Here is a 22989-nt window from a genome sequence, read left to right on the forward strand (position 1 = left end):
GATTACATAGGACAGGAAACCACCGGATCATGCTAGTGATTAGTCTGCCAGAAGAGGTGTCACTAATATTGGGAGAGAGTTCTCTAGGATTCTCCTGCGTTTCTGCGTGTTGTAAGGAAGGTGCCTACTCTACCCTTTTGTTCGGGATGATCGTTTTAAGGGGATCATAGAGCAGATCTGCTTATTATCCAGTATCATAAAGACAGTATCCCCCTTGAGGACAAAAGGAAGGTTTGCCTACAGCTGCTTATTGAAGATCTGGGTTCCCAGGGTTCAGAGTCCTCAGCTGTGGTGCAGACCCACCACAGGTGTAGCATGTAGCTTAGTTCATCTGCTTCATCCCATAGTTGTTGGGGAGCAGGGGGAATGGCATGGTCGTGACGTCCATATTTCATTCTGCCAGGGCTCTGAGTATCACAGTCCTTTGTCTCTGACCCAGGAGTCTTGTGTCTTCTGCCAGCATCCATGAGACTGTAGCATATTAACCTGTTAACTTGCAAGCAGGGTGAAGTCTCAGACCCTCCACCATTCTTGCCAATTACTCTAGTACTACAGAAGAGCCCCCTTTCATAAAAATTGGTGGAGATAGGGGCGCCTGGGTGGCGCAGTCGGTTGGGCGTCCGACTTCAGCCAGGTCACGATCTCGCGGTCCGTGAGTTCGAGCCCCGCGTCGGGCTCTGGGCTGATGGCTCAGAGCCTGGAGCCTGTTTCCAATTCTGTGTCTCCCTCTCTCTCTGCCCCTCCCCCGTTCATGCTCTGTCTCTCTCTGTCCCAAAAATAAATAAACGTTGAAAATTGGTGGAGAGAGTGCTGAAATTCACCAATGTGACATATATATTTAATACACAGAGTTGATAATTCGTATTTCCGTTTTATCACCCCATGTGAAACACTGGAATTTTCCAAATACCTATAACTTTTTATACTGTTATCTACAAACATCCATTCCCCTCAATAAAAAGGATTTTGGCTTTTATCTGGCTGACTTCTATCTGGTATTAGAACAGTTTGTGATTTGTTAGCTGAACATCTACCAGTGGTTTTTTGCAAGCTAAGAAAAAAAATACAAATACTATCTATTTATCTGTATATGAAATACCTTCTCAATAGTCCAGCCAACTCAGCTGTTTTGGAGGAATTATTTTGTGTTATGAGCGGGATTTTTTTTTTCATGTCCACAAAAAGTACTTGCAGCTAACTCAGTGTATTTCATAAGGGCCAGTCATGCCCTCCACACTTTTTGTTTAGGCAGTCAGGAATTGCTTTAAAGCTTTTTCTTAATATCCTTGAACTGACCTCTGAAGGATTTGTAAAATTTCAAAAGGTTGTGTGAAAAGGGTAGCATTCCATGTTAAAAAAATAAAAGGGACCAATCAGTATGATGTCCATGCTGCTCCAAGGAAAGACATGGGCTCACAGACACGATGCCAAGGACATACCTAAACAGGCGCTCATCAGAAGCACTGGACACGCCATCTATTATAGCAAGACTGTTGTCACACCGTCATCTGTGGGCCTGAAGACTGCAGGGAGGAGGACTAATAGGCCACTCGCCCCAGATAGCATAGGTTCTGGTTGACTAGCAGTTACACCGTCTGGGGCTGGTAAGACCCTTGCAATTCAGAAGAGCCTGGGCTGCAGACAGCTGGCTTTGGGACACTTCTCTGTACAGTGGCACCCTTCAGATTTTTGGAGAGTAACACATATTACCAGAGACATGGCATCACTTCCCGATGTGGTAAGTGAGGTATGTTTCAGCTGTCGTCTTCTGAGAGAAGAAACAGAGTTTACTCCCTTTGCCACTGATGTCAGTATAACTCGGTGTTTCTCAAGTGTGCGGCTCCCAGGGCGACAGTAAAAGCATAACCTGCCAGCATGTGAGAAGTGCATATCATTGGCCCTGCCTCAGAACTCCCGAATTAGAGAAACCTGGCGTTGGGTCCAGCAATTTCTAGCCCAGCAGGTGTCTCCGGTGCACACCAGCGTTGGAAGCCACAGGTGTTGCTCACTGTATCTCAGGTCAGAGGAGAAGGAGCCAGTTGGGTTACAAGTAGGGAAAGAACAAATTAAGGGCGGTGCTGCCAAATGTGTAAAGGGATGATGATGATAGGATTTTGTTAATAAACCTGTCGATTTTTTTTTATTTAGGAAAATCTATCTGATGCCTGTTCTATACTGGACACGGTTAAGATGCAAATATGAGTAAGGTATTCCACAATAGGGGCGGACCATCAGCGGCCTGTGGACAAAATCCCATTTTCTAAGTGTTTTCGTAAATAAAGTTGTGTTAGAACACAGCCACATATATTCATCTGCGTGGTGTCTGTGGGTGCTCTTAGGCTACAACGCAGAGTGAGAAGTACAACAAACACCCCCAAAGTCCCACGAAGCCAAAAGCACTTAGTATGTGGAGCTTTAACAAAAGGCAAAGTCTAGTGTTTAAAGGAAGATACTTCCCATATTCCAAGTAGTTATACTCAAACAGAGTTGGGGGAAGCGGGGAATATGAGGTGGACAAGTGTCCTTCTGTTGTCCAGAGATGCACCTGTATTGAATTTTGGCCGTAGCAGAAAACTGAACTTCATGGACGTGATTATCATGGGAGTGCAAAGACTGTTAGGCAAGAGGCAGAGTGGTTACTGTGCTCAACACCCCAGCGTATGAAGGGTAAAGGGGCGTGTGAACAAATAGAGACATAACAAGAGGAAGAAATGAAGAAAAAGAAAAAGAAGATTTGGGTTGAGAAGGGAGAATATAAGCAAAAGAATGTGACCTACGTGAAGAGCTAAATTAAGGGAGTGTGTGCAAGACAAGGCTGGAGAAGCCAATTAAGAAGAGAGGTGCAGGTGTGGAACATTCCCTCTGCTTAGTGTGGAGCATGGGGCTGGAGTCTCCCAGGGAATTCTGGGACCCTGTTCGGCGGCAGAGAAAGGTTCAGGAGCGTCTGGGGAGGGTCACACTCTGCTAATCAGTAAGTCTGCGCGTATGCACATTCTTATGTAGAGTATTGTTCCCTAGATTCCTTACTCTGGACCACATCTTTGCTGCTGACTGACCAACTGCGTTGTGGTGCTGTAGAAAACTCACTGGGTTTCCCCTTAGGAAACCTGGTTACTTCCTGCTTTCACCTCTGATTGTTTGACTTTGGGCAAATCATTGCTTGGCTCGGCGTCTCCCTTTCCTCATTTGTGAGATACCATTTCAGGCTTCCTCCTGCATTCACACTGGGTTCTTCTATTAGACTCACTTATCATGGAAGGGCGTTGCTAAACCAGAGTCACCGAGCATTTCCCCAGCTCCACGGCTAACAGGGGAAAGGAAGTCAAACACAGACACTTCGACCCTCCTAAAAAGGGGATTGTTGAGTAGTGGCACAAGGGCATTTAGTTTCCTTCCAAAGATTCGATGTGGATTTATTTCTAACTCATACCTCATAATAGATTTCCTCTCTTGCCCAAAAAGTTTGTTTAATGTGAAAATGCTTCCAGAGAGGGGGAAATGGCCAGCTGAGTTCCATGTCTGTGATTTCTGACATAGTTCTCATCCTTCCAGGAATTTTTCTTTAAATGTGGAGCACACCCAACCGCTGACAAGGAAACATCAGTGGCTTTGAACCTGATCACAACAAACAGTCGAGGCATCACCTGCATAACATGTACCGACATCAGGTAAGGATCTGAAGACGCTGTCACCCTCCACATGCTGCTTTCCCGTGGTGGCTTCTCACATAAGCCTCCTCAGTGGTTTCTCCTTCTTGAGGAGTGTCTGCTTTGCTTCGACGCCGTTTGCCCAACGTGGGTATATTTCACTCTCAGACTGTTCAAAGTGCCAAATCATTCGTGTGGTCAGTGGTCGAATAGGATCCCAAGATAGAAAAGAGATGACTTATGTCTAAAAGTAGTGTAATCTTAAAAAATAAACACATGGGTTGATATCGGTGAGTTCTAAACGGAAGTAAAACATGAAGCTAGTGTTAGGAATGCCATGACAATTTATGAGCGCCATTTATTCCTGGAATACACCATCCATAACATTTTGTTTGAAGCAATCTCTACAGCCAATGTGGGACTCGAGCTCACAACCCCGAGATCAGGAGTCGCGTGCTCTTCTGACTGAGCCAGCCAGGTGCCCCAACATTTTATCTTAAAAAGGTCTCTTTCATACACTTCTGTTCTTCCACGTAACTTGCCTGTAAGTGTGTCGGGGCTTCGCATGTATCCATACGCCCCAAATAAAAGCATGTAGCTAGTTGGGGAAATCTCAGTGAATACAATGGAAGAAAGAACGTGTGGAGATGCCTCGTTGGGAAAACAGGGATAATGACTAGATTTGAATTATAGCTTGGGAGGCAAGGACCGAGTGGAAAACTCTGCGCCTATTTAATCTACAGAGTTGACGTCTGAGAGTAGAATCTCTTACTTTATGTTATTCAAATGAACAGAGTAAAAGAAATTAGCTTTAGTACATATTCTCTGCGGTCGTCTAGAAGCTCAAATTGCAAGAGCGGGGTCTTAGCCCTGATATCAAGAAGAACTTTCTGGGAAATGCCAAAATACATCCATGAATAAAGTCAAAGAATCCTGCTTATTGCAGACTTTTAAGCAAAGACAGATATATACCCTCGGCATTTCAGGGTTGCCTCTTTGGCCTTGGGGACTGTGTTAGGTGGCCTTTTAGAGTTACCTTAAACTCTGGGATTTTGTGATTAGTGGTTATTAATACTTCTAATATAATACTTCTGTCCTTTAATAAATGTAAACAAAACAGGTTGACTAATAGAATCCTAAAATCCTTAACAGCCTCAGTTGGACACACTTGTTTCCAGAAAAGGGAGAAAAATGAGACTTTTTTTTTTTTTTGCTGCTGCATTTTTAGTTTCTGCTGTGAGAGAGAATTCCACAATATTGCCTAAAATGCAGCTTTTCAACATCCCTCGGTAAGGTGAATGATTGCACATGGCTAACGTTTTCAACATGCAAGAACAGCTGATTCTTCCGGTCTTTCAGGGAAGGGGCTGGGAGTCCTCAACTGCTCTGAAAGCACCAGGCAATTAATTAACATCACGTCTCCGTTTTTCAAAGGAGAAATGGTTTCTCTCTAAGTCAGAATGCGGCCACCAGCCAGTATTTAAAAACCTTCCATTAAAGTTGTTAAAGATGGCATTTGGGTGTGTGGTGTTGATCGTGTTCCCTTAACTGTGGGCCTAGCTCTCTGTGCTTGCCTGCCGCTGAGCTGTCGGCTTTGTATTAGCAGCTCCTAACATCCATTCAGGGAAGAAAGCCACTTCCCAGATGCGCAGGGACAGAACTGCGGAAAAATAATACCGTCTGTGGCAATAAAATCTTTCCTAGTATTATTTTTGGGTAATCTTATAAATAGAAGCTACTGTTTTCAGTTAGACTGAAGTGCGTGTGTGTATATAACCAACCACTTGACTAGGTGAGGTCCCTTCTTGTATAAGGCAGCAGGGGGATGCCCTGTATGTAAAATAAAGAGGCCCCCTCCTCTTATACTGAAAGCTCCATGCATAGGGATGTCATAAAAGCCTACATGAGGACACAAGAGTACCTTATGTTGTACTTTGCTGATTGTTACGGTTTTTTTTCCTGCTAATGCTTTCTTTTTTAATTTAGAAGTGATTCACTCACAAAAACAAACACAAAAAAAACTAAAAATGTTAGTTGTTTACCCTCATGGTTAGCAAGATTTGGGTTTAATTCTTTCCAGTATCTTAAATACTTAAGCCTAAATATTTGCATATATATATATATATGTATATATATATATATATACATATATATATATATATTCACACATACATACACGGTGTGTGTGTGCATACGCGCTATATGTAATCATTGTATATATAGTTTTGTATCTGGCTTTTTTCCATTTACATTGCATCATGATAAATTTTCCCTGCTATGAAATATCCCATGAAAACAAGTTTGGTTGTTTTTTTTTTTTTTAAATAGGTAGCTGATATTTCACCATTTCTCTATTGCTGGTGATCTGAATTATTTCTAATTAAAAATATGAGGTTAAGTGGTGCCTGGGTGGCTCAGTTGCTTAAGCGTCCGACTTCAGCTCAGGTCATGCATGATCTCACAGCTCATTGGTTCGAGCCCCTCACTGGGCTCTGCATTGACAGCTCAGAGCCTGGAGCCTGCTTCAGATTCTGTGTGTGTCTCTCTCTCCTTCCCCTCTCACGTTCTGTCCCTCTCTGTCTCTAAAAAAAATTTTTCAAAATCTATATTAGACTAACATTTAAATTTATATCCTTTTCCAGAAATCATTGACTGCATGTTTTGAATCTAAAAATAGTGTCGTAGAAGTGGTAACAAAAGGTCAATGTTCATGGGCATGTTTAAGGTGCCTGATGCATATTGCCAAGTTTATTTCCCTTGTAGACTATGGTTGCCTGTCTTCGAGACGGCTTCCTGCTGCATCTTCAACACTATTAAATGTTCATACTTTTAGTTTTTGCCCATTTGCTAAAGAACATTAATTTTGTCATTAATATTTTTTTTAATTTAAAAAATTTTAAGTAAAAAAAATTCTTTGAGAAAGAGCGCATGCACACACACATGTGAGTGGGGGAGGGGCAGAGGGCGAGAGAGAGTACACGTGTGCGCGCGCACCCATGGGCACGGAGTCTGGTGTGGGGCTGGGTCCCATAACCCTGGGCCATAGTCAAGAGTCAGATGCTCAACTGATTGATTCACCCAGAAGCCCCAATATTTTTTAAAAATTGTTATTAGCAAGTTCGAGCATTTCTCCCTTGCTTGTTTGCATTTTTTTTTGCATTTTCTATTGTGAGACAAAAATGCAAAACTTTCTCAATATGAAATTTTTTGAAAAAAAATCTAAAAAAAAAAACTGGCCTCTGCAATTACTTTCTCACTCAATACATAATATCAGTGTGTCCTTTATTAATATGACATTTCCTGACCTGTGAATTTACATTTAAATATATTTCCTTGGTTTTGGTTTTGAAATATCACATCTTCCTGGAAATAAGTTATTTAATTACAGAATTGAAAATAAAAATTTGGGGTATCTATTTATATTTTACATTTCTTTTATTTATTTTTGCGTGTGCCTTAATCATACATCATTAGTCAAATTAGGCATAATTAACTACATAATAGATTAAAACCAGAGGGTTAATTTCAAATTCCACTTATTTGTTGCTGGTATATGGGAAAGTGATTGACTTTTGCATATCAGGCTGGTATCCTGCAACCTTGCTATAACTGCTTATTATTTCAGGAATTATTTTGTGGGTTCTTTCAGGTTTTCTACATAGATTATTATGTCATCTGTGAACACACATGGTTTCATGTCTTCCTTCCCTATCCATTTACCTTCACAAGGTAGTTACCTTCCATTCCTAGTTTTCAGACAGTGTTTATCATGAATGGGAGTTGGACTTTGTCAAATACTTTTTCTGTATCTACCGATATTATATGGTTTATCTCTTTTAGTCTGTTGTTTAACCTGTTTTAGTTTGTGTTGGATTACGTGAATTTATTTTTGAATGTTGAATCAGTTTGCATACCTGAGTTCAGTCCCACTTGACTATGGCATATATTTTTTATGCTTTTTTGTATTTGATTCATGAATATTTTGCTGGGGATATTTGCATCTTTGCTCAGGAGAGAGATGGTCTGTGGTTTTCTTATACTGTCTTTGTCTGGTTGTAGCTTTAAAGTAATTCTGGCTCATGGCATGTGTTAGGAAGTATTCATTCTGTTTCTGTCCTTTGAAAGAGTTTGTAGAAAATTAGTAGCAAGGTAAAAATTTTATTTATTGTTGTGCTGTACAAACATGTACTTTTGTGTAAAAAGAGATTGACATCACTTTCGTCTACCTTCTTAACAATACTTCTCAACAGGTGTATAATAACTTATATTCAAGGGTCTCCAGTGCCACTAAGCTAACTTTTTGACCTTAGAAAAATAACATAATCTCTTGGGCCTTCAGGTTGCTTACAAAATCCAAGAATTGGAATAGGTAATCTATAGGGCTCTGACTGGTTTTAAAAGCTTGCAAAAGGTAGGAGCAGTGCTTTTTCACAGCTTATAAATCGATCGTACCATTTGAGAAAACACTCATTTGTGGTCCTGCTTGCTGACAGATGCAGAAATAAAAGATGAGGTTTTCAGTGACACTCCCTTCCAGAGCCCACATATGTGGTTATAATATGTACAAAATATATATAAGATAGCGGTGTTCTTCCTTTCCAGATGTTAGGCTGAAAATTTCATTCAGGTACACAGTTTGTGTCCTTTTGATAAGGGAGTGGGGGGCAAGCTGAGGGCAGAGGACAGGCTAACAGCACCTCTCTGCCACCAGGTGGGATCTGTGTGATATTCCTCGGACACTCCTGGCTACCCGAGAGCAAAGGGAAGAGGTTTAACTGCTTGCCATGGTGATGTGGGAAGCTAAGGCAAATGAAACATTAAATTTCCTTTACTGCCTACAGCCCGTAGACAAGTCCTTGAAACAGGCAGAGTGACCTCCCTCTAGGAGCTCAGCTGCCCTAAAGATGACACTTGGCTGGGGCAAAAGGGAATCTTAGCTTAACATTATCCTGACTCCCAAGATCCTGTAAGTCTACTTTAACATATAAAAATTCCTTTGGAAACTTCCTTTATGTCAACTCCTCCAAGGCATATGCTAGCAATCATACTCCAAGCTTATGGCCCCCCAGTATACATCTGAAGGGTCTCATGACTGAGGTTTTACTAAACAGTGATAAATAATATTTTCCTAACAGCAGCTAGCCCCTCAAGGTCCTGGAAACTTTGCTTCCAAAATACCTTAGAGACTTACTCGATCCCTGACTCCCTCCCAACATGAGGGTATGTAATGAGTTACCCGTCAGGACCCTAGTGCAGCTCTTCCTGCTCACGGGCCCTGTCCCTGTGCTTTAATAAAATCACCTTTTTGCACCAAAGACATCTTCAAGAACTCTTTCTTGACCATCAGCTGCAGACCCCCTGACAATCACCCCCAAACCCCATCACTTTGAGTTTACATTGCATGTAAAATATTTTCCTCTCCCTTAAAGAAAAGAAAGTGGACTATTTGAGAGCCAGAACACCCTGAGATTTTATGTGCGCCAGTAGGTTCCCATCTGCCATCCAGCCTTGTGGTCCTCTCTACATCCTTACAGTAGTGAGTTGATCGGTATCCACTCAAGGTTATCAGTTGATAGTCTTACATGTGAACAAAAAGTAGTGGACTGAATAAAAAGCAAAAACTTGAGCTGAGAACAGAAAGTACAGCACTTGAAGGTAGAGTGACTATATTATCTATTTCCAATAGAAATGACATCAGAGAGGTTCAGAACGTTCCTGGATACCTCAGTTCAGCTCGGGAATAATGATACTCTGTCATATGAAGATGACAGGGCAGAACCAGAGTGAGACTTGTAGTGTATTTCTGACCAGGATGTGGTTCTTGGAACTCACCCTGACGTTGGGTGCCCACCCTGGGGAAAAGAGTATTTCTGCTTGCTGAATTTTACTTTGCAGTAGTATTATTCTTAAAATTCAAAATGTAAAGTTTGAAACTTATAAAATAGAAAAATTATTAGCATGGTATGATTGAGCAGAAAGAGAGAAATCATCCCCACTTTTCTGCTTCTAAGGTTGCCTAGTGAACTGCACTTTTTTCCTCTTTCTGCCGTTCTTAAGTTTACAAAGCTCAGTACAAACTAAAAAATAACCAGGTTTTACACAGCCAAGATTTAACTCGCCAGAAACATGTTTTAAAATTCAGCTCCTAGTAGGACATTAAATCTAAAAACTGGTCCTACCCTGTAATTATCCTTAACTCTTCCAGTAAAGACTTATGTTTCTGATGTCATTGTTGTATGATATAAATTTTTTTTTATAATTTTCTTGCTTTCAGATTTGTCTTAAAATTCGTTCAGCCTGTCGAAATAGTGCTGCCCTGGGATTGCAGACTTAAAAAATTTACTTGCTTTTGGAGATTGGTAGAGATTTATCTCAAAGCCCATTTATACTTGCTCTTGGTATCCAGGGAGATAGTGATTTAACTATCATTTGTCAGTATTTTGGTGTGCATTCATTCATTCATTTAACAGAAAGATTTAAAAAAATAGGATCTTAGTTTAACTTTCCCTTTGAATACATTTGTTATATCTTAGGCTTCTCCTCTTGATTCACATTTTAATCTTAGTTATATTTGGCATTTATTTTGTGATTTAGAATTAATATACAAGTCATTTTTCTGTCTAGACTTGAGATAGTGCTCAATGGTCATATTTTATCAACCTAACCCTTTCTAGTCATTTTTGGCATTAGACGGGAGCTGATGGTTTTATACAGTCATCGGCTCCAAAGAGCATCTTCAGAGACTCCAGATACAGTGACACATAATTTAACTGAAATCTTTAACATGGCCTTTTTCAGTACATGGCTTTAGTTCTAACAATGGAAAAATGTTGGGTGTGTGTGTGTGTGTGTGTGTGTGTGTGTGTGTGTGTGTCTGTGTGAGAGTGATAGCACTAGAGACCTTCTTTGTGCATACAAATCTATATATTTCTCTTATTAGAGAAATAGTTTGTATACTCCTAGGTAATGTAACAAGCCAGGAACAAAAGATAGTTTTCGTATAAGTAGGGACATATCGCGGAGTATCTGTTTTATACAACATTACAGAGAAAGGTAAATCAGAATACCACACTTGTATCTTAATAAACAGGAATATGTAATAGAGTAGAATGGAATATCTTACACCTTTTTAAGATGAAACAGGGAACTTCAAAGATACGTCTTCTAGCTGGAAGCAGTCTACTTCACACTGTGCCCCCAGACCCCATGGGAGTTAGTTCACTCTGCTTATACTGTGAGTGATTCTTTCCTGAAAGAGTGTGACACATGTCAGTCGGATCCAATCTTGAGAGAGAGCTGTTATAGACCCTCCCAGAAAGGAGAATTCATCCTGTGGGTGAAGTCTCCCATATAGGACATTGCATTGCCTCTTTGAAATTCATAGGTAGTGCTTAATTTCCTGTAATTCTTTCCCTACATTAATTTCAAATTATTTGACTGTCTTATAGTTGAAGAAATTGAGGCTAGGACATTTTAATGATTTTTTTAGTGTTTACTTATTTTTTGAGAGAGAGAGAGAACAAGAGAGAGAGCACACGTGGGAGAGGGCCAGAGAGAGAGGGAGACACAGAATCCGAAGCAGGCTCCGGGCTCTGAGCTGTCCACACAGAACCTAACGTGGGGCTTGAACTCGGGAACCGTGAGATCATGACTTGAGCCGAAGTCGGATGCTTAACCAACTGAGCCACCCAGGGCACCCCGAGACTAGGACATTTTAAACATTACATCTGGTCCTACCTCAAGGAACTGGTTGCATCAGCCTACACCCAAGGTCCATGTGGTTGGTACTGTCTCTCCAGTCACACCTTACCCCCGGCAGATCTCAGTTTTCTCTGTAGAGCAAAAGGAAAGGCTATCCACTGAGGGTGGAAGGTGGCTTTGCGTATGAAAAGGAGATGAGCAGTAAAGTGAGATACAAAGACAGCTGACAGACAGGAGTTGAAACACTGAGCACTGTACAAAAGCCCACCTGCCCAGCTAAGTTGCCCGCTGCCCCAAGGACAAGGTCCCAGCCTTGTTGCACAAACCTGCTGATGCTACACCATCAAAGAGATCAATGCGATTTCGATAAACATTTACTGACTTGAATTCCAGTAAATACGGTTTCATGCAGAGGAACAGAGAACGAGTTCCTTTTATATGGAACACTTCTCTTTTACAAAAAAAACCCTTCTGTAAGAGTGTACGTATCCTGATGGGCACTGAGTAATGTATAGAAGTGGTGAGTCACTGTGTTGTACCCCTGAAATGAATATAACACTACAGTGATTATACTGGAATTGAAAAAATAAATAAGTAAACAAGCAAACCAATAAAGAAAAGGGAAAAAAAAACTTTCTGAATTTAATGGAATTTTCCAAAACAGAATGAAATAAATTAATCAGAAATCAATGGAGAGTTTTTATGGTGCTCTTAGGAGTAAGGGAAAAAGTCAAGTTTTGAAGTCCAACCTTCAGATGTAGATTTCACAGCTATGTTGTTTGGGGTCAGTTACTTAGGAAAACAGAAGAAATATTTTAGCAACACTGATACTCTGAAATGTGAGCCATGTCAGTTTTAATGTCAGTCAGTGACCTTCATTTCTCCTGCAGCGAACCCTGTAGATTTCAGATCCAAGTGGCTGCATCAGCGGGGTTTCTTGGAGATGTTACAGATGCTTGTGTATGAAATTCATATGCCTCACCTTTTCATTTAACTGTCGCTGTGGGTACACAGCAGCTCCCGCTGGCACTAGTAGGACAATATTGCAAATCCTCTTGGACCAATTTTGTATTTGTTAAGGTCAACTTCGCATCTTGTAACTGTCTGGATTTTAAGCAGTTCATTTTGGGATAGTGAATGTTAAGAAGCAGCTAGATCCCTAAAGCATCCAGTTGGCTTTGCTAGAACTTTGTTGACAGCCACACATTATTTTTAAGGTCCATTTTCATTGGAAATAAGGGATCACATAGATTTTAAATAGTAATATTTTACTTAGAAAAAGTAGTATAAATGGCTTGTTCATTTGTTCTTAATTGCAATTTTATCCTTGTAATTAGCAACGGTTATAAATTTGGTGAGGGGAAGACGTTATTTCCATTGCAAATATTTGTGCTGATTCATACCCTTAGCAAATTTCTAACTGCTAGGACCTACCTTTCCCTCTGTAAATGTCATTTATATAGCTATTTTTCCCATGACGTGTAGAATTAAGTATTTGCAGATTAATTTGCCCTTTGTTGCTTCTACAGCTTATAGAGTTATTTACAACCCAATAAGCAACCATCTCAGTAACCCGGAGTGCAAACCAAGTTATTTATTGAAGTAAGGGTTAGGATGCGTTGTATTCGGTTTCTTGTTAACTTGGAAAATTCTACACCGAAGAAAGCATGGCCCCGACTCGTTATGTGCAGTGCGCCAGAAAAGAAATCTCAAGGGTTTCTAGCTCAAGGTGTAGATTTCCACAACACTCAGGTCTACTTAGTGTCCTCCTGTGATAGCCCTTCCACCATCACGTGCACACGTTAACGGGAGGAAGCACGCGCCCGGGTACCGGTATCCTCCCCCAGTGCTCTCACGGGCAAAGCAATTTCCTGCAGGTGTCTGCCATCTTGAGCATTTCCTCTATGGTTAGAACTTAAAAGTCGATCTGTTTGCTCAAGAGATATTTAGCTCATCTACGTCTCAAGTAACTGTTGTAGGTGCTTCAAGCTGAGATAAAGTGTGTTTTTGATGGGATGCAGAGGGAACGGATGACCGCTGTATAGGCTGGCAGTGAGCGGTGGGGTGGAAAAGGGCTGGTTCAGGCAGGGCAGAAGGTAATAGTACCTGAGTGCTTTCTCGGGGTGTCATTCCTATGAAACGGGGACCCAAACTTCTCTTCTTAGGCCAAGTCTTTCCAGTGATTCTTTGAACTTGGCCCAGAGAGTATTAAAAATAATAGAGTGATCTGTGTGAATTTCAGCAGGGTACACATTAATTTGCCGACCCCCTATTTTATTTTATTTTATTTTATTTTATTTTATTTTATTTTATTTATTTTTTACTCTTAGTCAGCTGGCTGCTGACATGGCTGCTGTTACTCCTGCCTACAGCTTACCCTAGAAGTGACTGGACCTTAATTCCAAAGCCAAACTCTGAGGCCCGCTATGCCACTGTCAGTCTCCAGTATCGGATTCCTCCTCCCAAGCCAAGTGAAAGCGTACTTTATGGTGTTTTCTGACTGTGTAGGCCTATTTTCATATACCCTCCGGCCAGACCCATTTGTATGCCAGGACAATCTGACATAAATATATATTCCACGAGGCTCAACGGTGGGTAACAGTTTCTATTGCTATTCGGTTGACATTTGTTAGATGTTTTGCATGTATGTTGGTCTTCACTTGGCCTCTCAGAGATGAATGTTATACCCATTTTACAAATGGGAAAAATAACGTACAGAGAGGTTATCTTACTTGCCAAAGGTCACAATGCGCTTGAAATGGAGAGAGAGGTGAGTCAATATTTGTTCCACAATAATACAACAAAACCCCTACCCTTAGCTTCCATACTGTGTGGCCTCAGGAATATGTGCATTGCCTCAAAAAAAAAAAAAATCATTAATTGTGGGAAGCGAGATTGTAGCTAGAAGATAGGGATGGGCTGAGGAGGGGTGATTTCAAACAGAAGTTTAATGTTGAAGGAGTGGCTGTAGAATGGTGGCTGTTGGTTTATCTGGGATTAATGGCATCACCTAATGAGCAGGCAAATGACGGGCCTCGGGGATAACTCTAGTCTGGGGCTTCTATGAGAGTAGTTACTCCGTCCAGAGAAGGCATCGTGTGGGTCCCTGATGCTTAACAGGAGAGGCTATGTTCAGGGCCCGAGGGCTAGTGAGCTAGTCAGTGTAGAGCAGCTCCCTGGGACAAACATCTGGGAAGGCTCCGGGGGCAGCAGTGATGGGGGGCTGAGGAGGCAGTGGTGCCCGCCTCACTAGGCATGGAGTGAGAAGATCTCACCCGAGGTCCTCAAGGAGAGATGGCCAGGGAAGAACACGCACCGGGTGACAGGTTCTGGTACTTCTCAGCCAGGCTGTTTCTTAAAAACAACTTTTTTTAATGTTTGTTTATTTTTGAGAGACAGAGAGGGAGAGGGAGACAAGAATCTGAAGCAGACTCCAGGCTCTGAGCCCCATGTCGGGCTCAAACTCCCAGACCATGAGATCATGACCCTAGCTAAAGTCAGGCACTTAACCAACTGAGCCGTCCAGGCGCCCCTCCCAGCCAGTCTTAATCATTGTTCCCCTTGACAGTATGTGCTCCATTTCATCGTCCGATTGCTGTTGCTTGTGTATTCCTACCTGAGGAAGTCTTTTGCCTGTTTTCAGTCTGTCTTAGGAAAGTTACATTTTTCCAGCTATAAAATTATTTTATTAGGCTGTGTACCTAGATTCAGACTTCTGTCTAGATATGGTCACTTGATTGTAATCAAGTGGCATTACAGTGGTACCTGGGTGGTTCAGTCAGTTAAGTGTCTAAGTCTTAACTTCAACTCAGGTCATGATCTCCTGGTTTGTGGGTTCGAGCCCCACATTGGGCTCTGTGCTGATAGGGCAATCTGCTTGGGATTCTTTCTCTCTGTCCCTCCCCTACTTGCATGTGCTCTCTCCTTCTCCCTGTCTCCCAAAATAAATAAATAAACTTAAAAAAAATCTTTAAAAATTGGCATTACAGCTGGGGGAAGAGACAGTTTGTTAAATAAATAGTGCTGGGTGAAGTGGTTCAGTGTTCAGGTTTAAAAGTGAACCTTGGGGTGCCTGGGTGGCTCAGTCAGTTGAGCGTCCGACTTCGGCTCAGGTCATGATCTCACGGTTTGTGGGTTCGAGCCGTGTGTCAGGCTCTGTACTGGCGGCTCAGAGCCTGGAGCCTGCTTTGGATTCTGTGTCTCCCTCTCTCTCTGCCCCTCCCCCACTGACACTCTGTCTCTCTCCTTCAAAAGTAAATAAACATTAAAAAAATAAAAAAATAAAATAAAAGTGAACCTTGACTTCTTATCTCACACCATACATAACAATTAATATCGAGTAGAATTGGATATCTAAATATAAACATTGAAACAATAAGGCTTCTAGAATATAAAATAGTGCAATCACTTTATGACTCTAATGTAGAGGAAGATTTATTATACAGGATGAAAAAATCAATTATAAGAGGAAATATTGATAAATTTATCTACATTGAAATTTGGAACTTAAAACACATTAAGGGAGTGACCTGACAAGCCGCAGAGTGGGCGATTTTGCAACACATATAAGTGATCAAGGACTCAATGCATAAAGGACTTCTACACATCAATAAGAAAGACAACACAATAGAAAAATGGGCAAAATAATAGACACAAAATGAGATTATCCAAAGATTAGTAAACATTTGAAAGCAGGAAATGGAAATTAAAGTGACCATATGTTACTAACATATTCCCAACAGAATACAGTAAAACCTTGGTTTATGAGCATAATTTGTTCCAGAAATATGCTTGTAATCCAAAGCACTTGTATATCAAGGCAAATTTCAAGAACATTGGCTCAGTCGTGATCATATGATGTTCGGTGTTACATACTACTCGTATCACAAAATAATCGCTCATTTATCAAGTTAAAATGTATCAGAAATGTTTGTTCGTCTTGCAGAACACTCACAGAACAAGTTACTCACAATCCCAGGTTTTACTGTATCTAAAATCTAAAAGACTGATGACTCCCCCCCCCCCCCATGTTTTGGTAAGGATATGAAGAGCTACATCTCCCATATGCTACTACGGACATGAAAGCTGATGTAGCCATTCTAGAAGACTGATTGACAGTACCTCCTGAAGGTGAATGTATATGTATCATATGACCCAGTAATTCTACCTGTAGGTGTGGGCCACTCATAAATACATGCATATGTTCATCAGAAACACGTGCAAGGAACATTCATAGCAGCATCATTTATGATAGCTGAGAGCTTAAAATAAACCAACTGTCCATCAATGACAGCTTGTGGTGTGAACATAAAATACCATACAGTGATGAAAAGAATGAGTTTAACTATATGTAGCTATGAACATCATGTTGAGGGGAAAAGCTGGACACTAAACTCCAGCATCTAAATTCTTCCCTTTGTCTCTATGATTTTTCTTTCTTCCCTTTTTCCTCCATTAGTTGTGCCTTTATGATGATGGCTGATACCTTCCCTGACTCCTGCATTCATTATTATTCTTAGAATATTTTATTGGCTCTTCCCTGGACTGGGTAAAAGTTAATTGGTCAGAGCAGGAACTCTGAGGAGGGAGACAGTCTTAATATTTGCTGGACATAGCAAGGGACATGTGTGGCAAGGGGGAGCAACAGAATATGTTTGAGAGTAAGAGAGGGCATTAAAAATAATTGAAATTATATAGTATCTTGAAACACTATTTTACTGGATGTTAGATAAGTTTTAGTCTGTTGCTAAACCTGTAAAAATATTTTACTCAAAAGTGGTTTTAAAAAATAAGATTCATTCTAAATATTGTATGTGTATATAAATATAATATATTTTTTATTTTTTATGTTTATTTTTGGAAGAGAGAAAGAGAGCATGATGGGGGAGGGACAAAGAGAGAGGGAGACAGAGACTCTGAAGCAGGTTCCAGGCTCTGAGCTGTAAGCAAAGAGCCCGATGTGGGACTTGAACCCACAAACCATGAGATCATGACCTGAGCTGAAGTCAGATGCTTAACTGTGAGCCACCCAGGCACCCCAATATGCATAATTTTAAATATTATATATTTTATGTATAGTAAAGCAAAGTATATAAATATATAATATTTAAATATGAAAATATATAAACATATATATTATATACTAAAGCAAAAAATGTGAACCTCTTTATATGGATTATATCAACATACAGAGTATTTATTATTGGCACTTATTTATGCACTTTAATATGTTTATTAGCTATACTGTCTGTCTCTGACACAGTGTATTCAGTATTTAGTTCAAAATGTATTTTTGTGTTCTTTTTTAAAAATTTAGAAATACAGTTTCCTGCAATCTTCAAAGTTGTGGTACAACTAAAGCGTTTGAAATTGTTAACAACTCCAAATGATATTTCTCTGTAAATCATAATGTTTTTGAGAAAATCTCCCTCTACTAGTTGTAATCTCAGAGATTTTGATAGAGATGGTTCTCAATTCTAATATTTTTTTAAAAAATGAATAAATATTACTGGCAGGATATTATCCCAAGTATTGTGTTTTGCTTCACTCAGAGAACCTCTCTTTGACAAATATTTTTATAAAACAGAACTTGTCAATTTATTTTTATTTACACATAGTTTGAAACCCCCACCCACCACATTTAGATGCAGCAAAGCCAGAAGTTTTTCTCAGTTTTACCTCTTTATGATAGAAATATAAATTTATCTGATTAAAAATAGGAGTTGTATGAGAAAATTCTTCCCACAAATTGAAATATCCCAAGAGATCAATTATAGATTCCAGAATGGAAACCTCGTATATCATTTCTCCTTTACTTTTATACAGATTAATTTAAATGTCTTCTCACAGACTTTTTTTAGTGATTTATATTTACTTCAAACTTCAAACGGTGGAAAATTTGGGGCACTCCATTTAATGAAATGCTATGATTAAAGATTGCAAACTGATTTTAAACAAAATGCAAACAAATTTAGAAGACTCTTGTAAAGTGGTTAATATTAGTGTAGAAGAGGAAAAAAAATATTTCCCTCTACCCTCTAGCTTCTCCACCTGGGGTACTGACACAAGACAGAATAATAAGGGAAAAACAGAAGCTGGTTAACATGTGCATCACATGTGCGGAGAAAAAGGATCTCTTTTGCACTGCTGGCGGGGATGCAAACTGGTGCAGCCACTCTGGAAAACAGAATGGAGGTTCCTCAAAAAACTGAAAATAGAACTACCCTACGACCCAGCAATTGCACTACTAGGCATTTATCCAAGGGATACAGGTGTGCTGTTTCGAAGGGACACATGCACCCCCATGTTTATAGCAGCACTATCGACAATAGCCAAAGTATAGAAAGACCCCAGATGTCCATTGATGGATGAATGGATAAAGAAGATGTGGTGTGTGTATATATATATATATATATACACACACACACACACACACACACAATGGAGTATATCAAAAAGAATGAAATCTTGCCATTTGCAACTACGTGGATGGAACTTATGCCAAGTGGAATTAGTCAGAGAAAGACAAAACTCATATGACTTCACTCATACGAGGACTTTAAGAGAGAAAACAGATGAACATAGGGAAGGGAAACAAAAATAATATAAAAACAGGGAGGGGGACAAAACAGAAGAGACTCATAAATACGGAGAACAAACAGGGTTACTGGAAGGGTTGTGGGAGGGGGGATGGGCTAAATGGGTAAGGGGCACTAAGGAATCTACTCGTGAAATCATTGTCATATGCTAACTAATTTGGATGTAAATTAAAAGACAAAATACACTCATTCAGAGTTTGTTGACAATATCTAATATTTGAAGTTGTACATAATTATTAAATGTATGTTAAGTGAATTTGTGTCTTTTAAAAATTAATTCTAGTATCTAACCTTTATAAGTATTTGAAAGTGGCACTGATGGAGCTGGCGTCAAAGTGACAATGTTTTGTGGAGGACATGTTATCTCCACGTTATCAGGAACTTGGTAAAACTTCATGTGTAAGTAACCCCCATCTTTCCTGATAGATAATTATTGGGGGGTTATCACCTTATATTTAATTATATTCAATAATACCTAATTTGCAGTTGTTATGAGTATGTAATGAAATAATGTGTGTGTGGAGGGTACTTGGCTCATATTTAGTGTACAATAAATGTTACTTTCCCCTTCTCTCATTAAAAAAAAGGTGTGTCACACACATTCATGGGGGTATCCAAAGATGAGTAACTAAAGGGGTAGGTAGACCTTGGGCTCATCTAGCATCTTCAAAACAACAGCAGCAACAACAAAGAAAACCCAATAAATTTGTAGAGACAAGGCGAAGGAAAGGGAATTTGAAATTCTATAGCAGCAAATTGTTGGAAGGTAAATATATGGGGAACTAATGGAAGATAACAGCTCGTTCCTGGAACTTGTCCTATAGATGCTTCTGTGCTGTCTGTGGGCTGATAAGGGTCCAGTGATTAACTTCTGTCCTTCCCGATGGTGGTGGTTGGCAGAGGAGGGGATCCCTCATGTGTTTATGTCTTGCTTTTAGGCAAATAGGGGCATGGTGAAGAGCTTTTCTTATATCTCCTTCTTCCAAGTTGCTTTCAGTTCAAAACGATCATCATGCCAGTGGTTGTGTATTTTGGCCTAGTTTAGCACCTTTTGTAGACAATTTACAAAGTGGTTTTTTTAAGGCTGAAACTTTCCTAAAAGTATGATTGATGATGTGCAGCGAAGAGAGATTTTTTTTTTTTATCCAACATCGGTTTTGTCACAACTTTATTGTTCAGTTACTCTATGTAAAAATATTTGTAAATTTTGGCAACCACAGCTCTGCTTTAATGGGTGGAATATCGCAGCTTGTTTGACACAACTATGAGTAACATGCATACCACAATTACTTCAAGCATGTTCCACAAGTTCCTAAATTTAGTAAGGACGTTGTTTACAGCCATAATGTTATATTCCACCAAAATATATATTCATGTTGTCACTTTAAAAACAAAGAATATATTCAATATTGAACTTTTAAACTGAATTACAGTAGAACTCACAATAATGTCAGATATTTCACCATTAAGAGTACATTTCCGGAAGCTTTACTTTGAGTCAGTGAATTACATGAAAAGAAAAATTAGACAGTTATTGGAATTAACAGATTTCCATTTTTATCATACAGTGGGACACTGATAGAAGACCATTCAATTTCACTTGTCATGACGTTCCACTAAGCAAGCTAACTCTAACAGCCATCACGTACCTTCTTGTACATACACAAGAAAAGTTGGAATCAAAACTGAGCAAATTAATTTAGAATAGTCATTTGATCTAAATGAAAAGCCACACTTCACTGAGTAATATGCAAATGTACTTTCTGAGCTGCCTGTGTAAAATCACATTCTTTGAGCACAGCATTCTTAAAATAACATTGAGTTTGTAGTAGGCTCTCCTATGCTGCATCAGGTTTATGTCTCTGGTCTTTGTCTGGTGAGTGATATTTTAAAAGTCCCTCTGGTAGATGGAAAATGTGGGCTGACACCTACACAACTTGCATATTCATCATAAACTTTCTGGAGAAATAGAAATTCTTTCCTGTAATACTGTGATCTATAGTGAGAAATACCTATTTGGTCTTTGTTCAGAGTTCTAAAACCCTTGGAATTTCCTAAGAGATGACAGCAAAAAGATGGTGTCTTTTCTCTGTTAATGAGGTTACTTTGGGACCCTCACCCAGAGATGGGGGCTGGTTGTCTGAGGAGCCAGCCATGAGATGTGAGGGTTGGAAATTTCAGCCCTACATCTGACCTCCAAGGAAGGAAGAGGGGTGGGAGATGGAGTTCAGTCCCCAGTGGCCAATGACTTGATCAGTCATGCCTTGTAATGAAGCCTCCATAAATACCAAAAAGGATTGGGTTCCAAATGCTTCTGGGTTGGTGAACACGTGGAGATTTGGGGAGAGTGGCACACTCAGAGGCCACAAAAGTTCTGCGTCCCTTTCCTCTCACCTTGCCCTATGCATCTTTTCCATCTGACTCTTTCTGAGTTATATCTTTTCATCATAGACTGGTAATCCAATAAGTAAAATGTTTCTCTGAGTTCTATGAGCCACTATAGCATATTAACCAAACCCAAGGAGGAGATCATTGGAACCTCCAGTCTATAGGTTGTGGGTCGTAATCTCTGATCTTTAGGAGGTAGGTCAGAAGTCCAGGTGACAGGCCTGGACTTAGGATTTGGGGAACATGTTTTTGTAAGACTGAGTTCTTAAACTGTGGAATTTGGTGCTATCTCCTGATAGATAGTGTCAGAATGGAGCTGAATTGTTGGACACCCAGCTAGTGTCCAAGAATTTCTTAGTGGTACATACACACATTGGCATTGGCACTAGAATTTTATGTACGTAATATGTACTCCCTCTTTTATCTTATCCCTGTTGGCAGGGTTTATTACAAAATAAATTACTGGTACCAACAATCACATTAATATTTACAGATTTGTAACCAGTACATGATAAAAAGCCTTCTGACTGCATTTATGTACTCTCTGTAGTGTCCAGCTTCTATTTTCTATACATGTTTCATGTACAGTGGACCTACAAGTAGCTATGATTTCCATTGACGCCACCTACTATTGGCCTGTTGGCTTCATGCATCTCATAGACCTCATCCCAGTCCTGGCACAGATGGACACCATGCAGTTCACGTGCTAGACAAGATCGTTTCTTACAGATAAATGCCTCTGATGAGAGTCCATATCCTACTTGCGACCCTTCTCCTGCACAGGCCGTGTGTCACTGTCTATGAGTGACATGGGCTCTTCTGATGGGAAGACATGGAAATAGGAAGATGTGGTAAGCAATGGTACAACCCAGAGAGGGCTCAGCCTTCATGAAATTCTCTTCTTGCCTTTGGCTTGCTGGAATGCAAGATGAAATTAGTAATGTTTCCCAAATTTTGTAAATCAAATTCGTCTCTCTCTTCACTAAATTGACTCCAAGTTGGGATGCTATCTTCACTGAGGCTTGTGGAGGGTTGTCCCGGGAGAGGTAATAATAGCTTGTGTTACATACAAATAGGAGCATAGGACCATGTGTTCCTGTTTTGCTTTCTGTATGTATTAGTGAGGATTCCCAATGATAAAGGGAATTATGCTTCACTTTGTTCTTAAACTACAGTTAGAAAAGCAGAATGCCTACCAGGTAGGTGGGGAATTGGTATTTGGTGTTCTTATGTCCACAGACTGACTTCGATTCCTTGTTCTGACAAAGACACTTTATTCCAAGCAAGACAAATTGACTTTCTGTCCTCAGCAAGCTGCAATCCTTGATTATTTCCAGCACTGACCCCTTTGCTAACGGTAACTAATCCTCATTCCACATCGCTTTCGCATTTCACTTAAAACTCCTCTCTTTCAGAATGCCTCTTTTGGTGAAGGCTTTTCCTGGTTGTTTCTCTCTCTCAAATACAGAAGTGTGTATAGACGGTTAATCCAAGAGTTTAATGATTTAGAGGCATGTATTATCACATATGGGGTCTTAAAGCATCCCCTAAATTCTTAGATCCTTACCCCATGTTTCATTCCCAACAGCTAGAGGAGAGATCGTTTCTGCTTCTTCCTTCTTCCCTTCCATTTTCCCTGTTTTTCACAGTTAACG

General features: G+C 40.1%; 1 protein-coding gene across 1 annotated transcript in view; it reads left to right on the top strand.

The window, feature by feature from the left end:
- Positions 1-22989, top strand: part of PRKN (parkin RBR E3 ubiquitin protein ligase) — a 1084792-nt gene that overhangs the window by 482063 nt on the left and 579740 nt on the right. Inside the window, exon 5 of the mRNA XM_047101957.1 lies at positions 3553-3668. Coding sequence (XP_046957913.1) covers positions 3553-3668 — 116 coding nt within the window. The remainder of the gene's footprint in view (positions 1-3552; positions 3669-22989) is intronic.

This window comes from Lynx rufus, unplaced genomic scaffold (genome assembly GCF_022079265.1).
Source record: "Lynx rufus isolate CCGP_SWC_20201006 ecotype Redwood Valley unplaced genomic scaffold, mLynRuf1.p SCAF_6, whole genome shotgun sequence".
In the NCBI taxonomy this organism is placed as follows: Eukaryota; Metazoa; Chordata; class Mammalia; order Carnivora; family Felidae; genus Lynx; species Lynx rufus.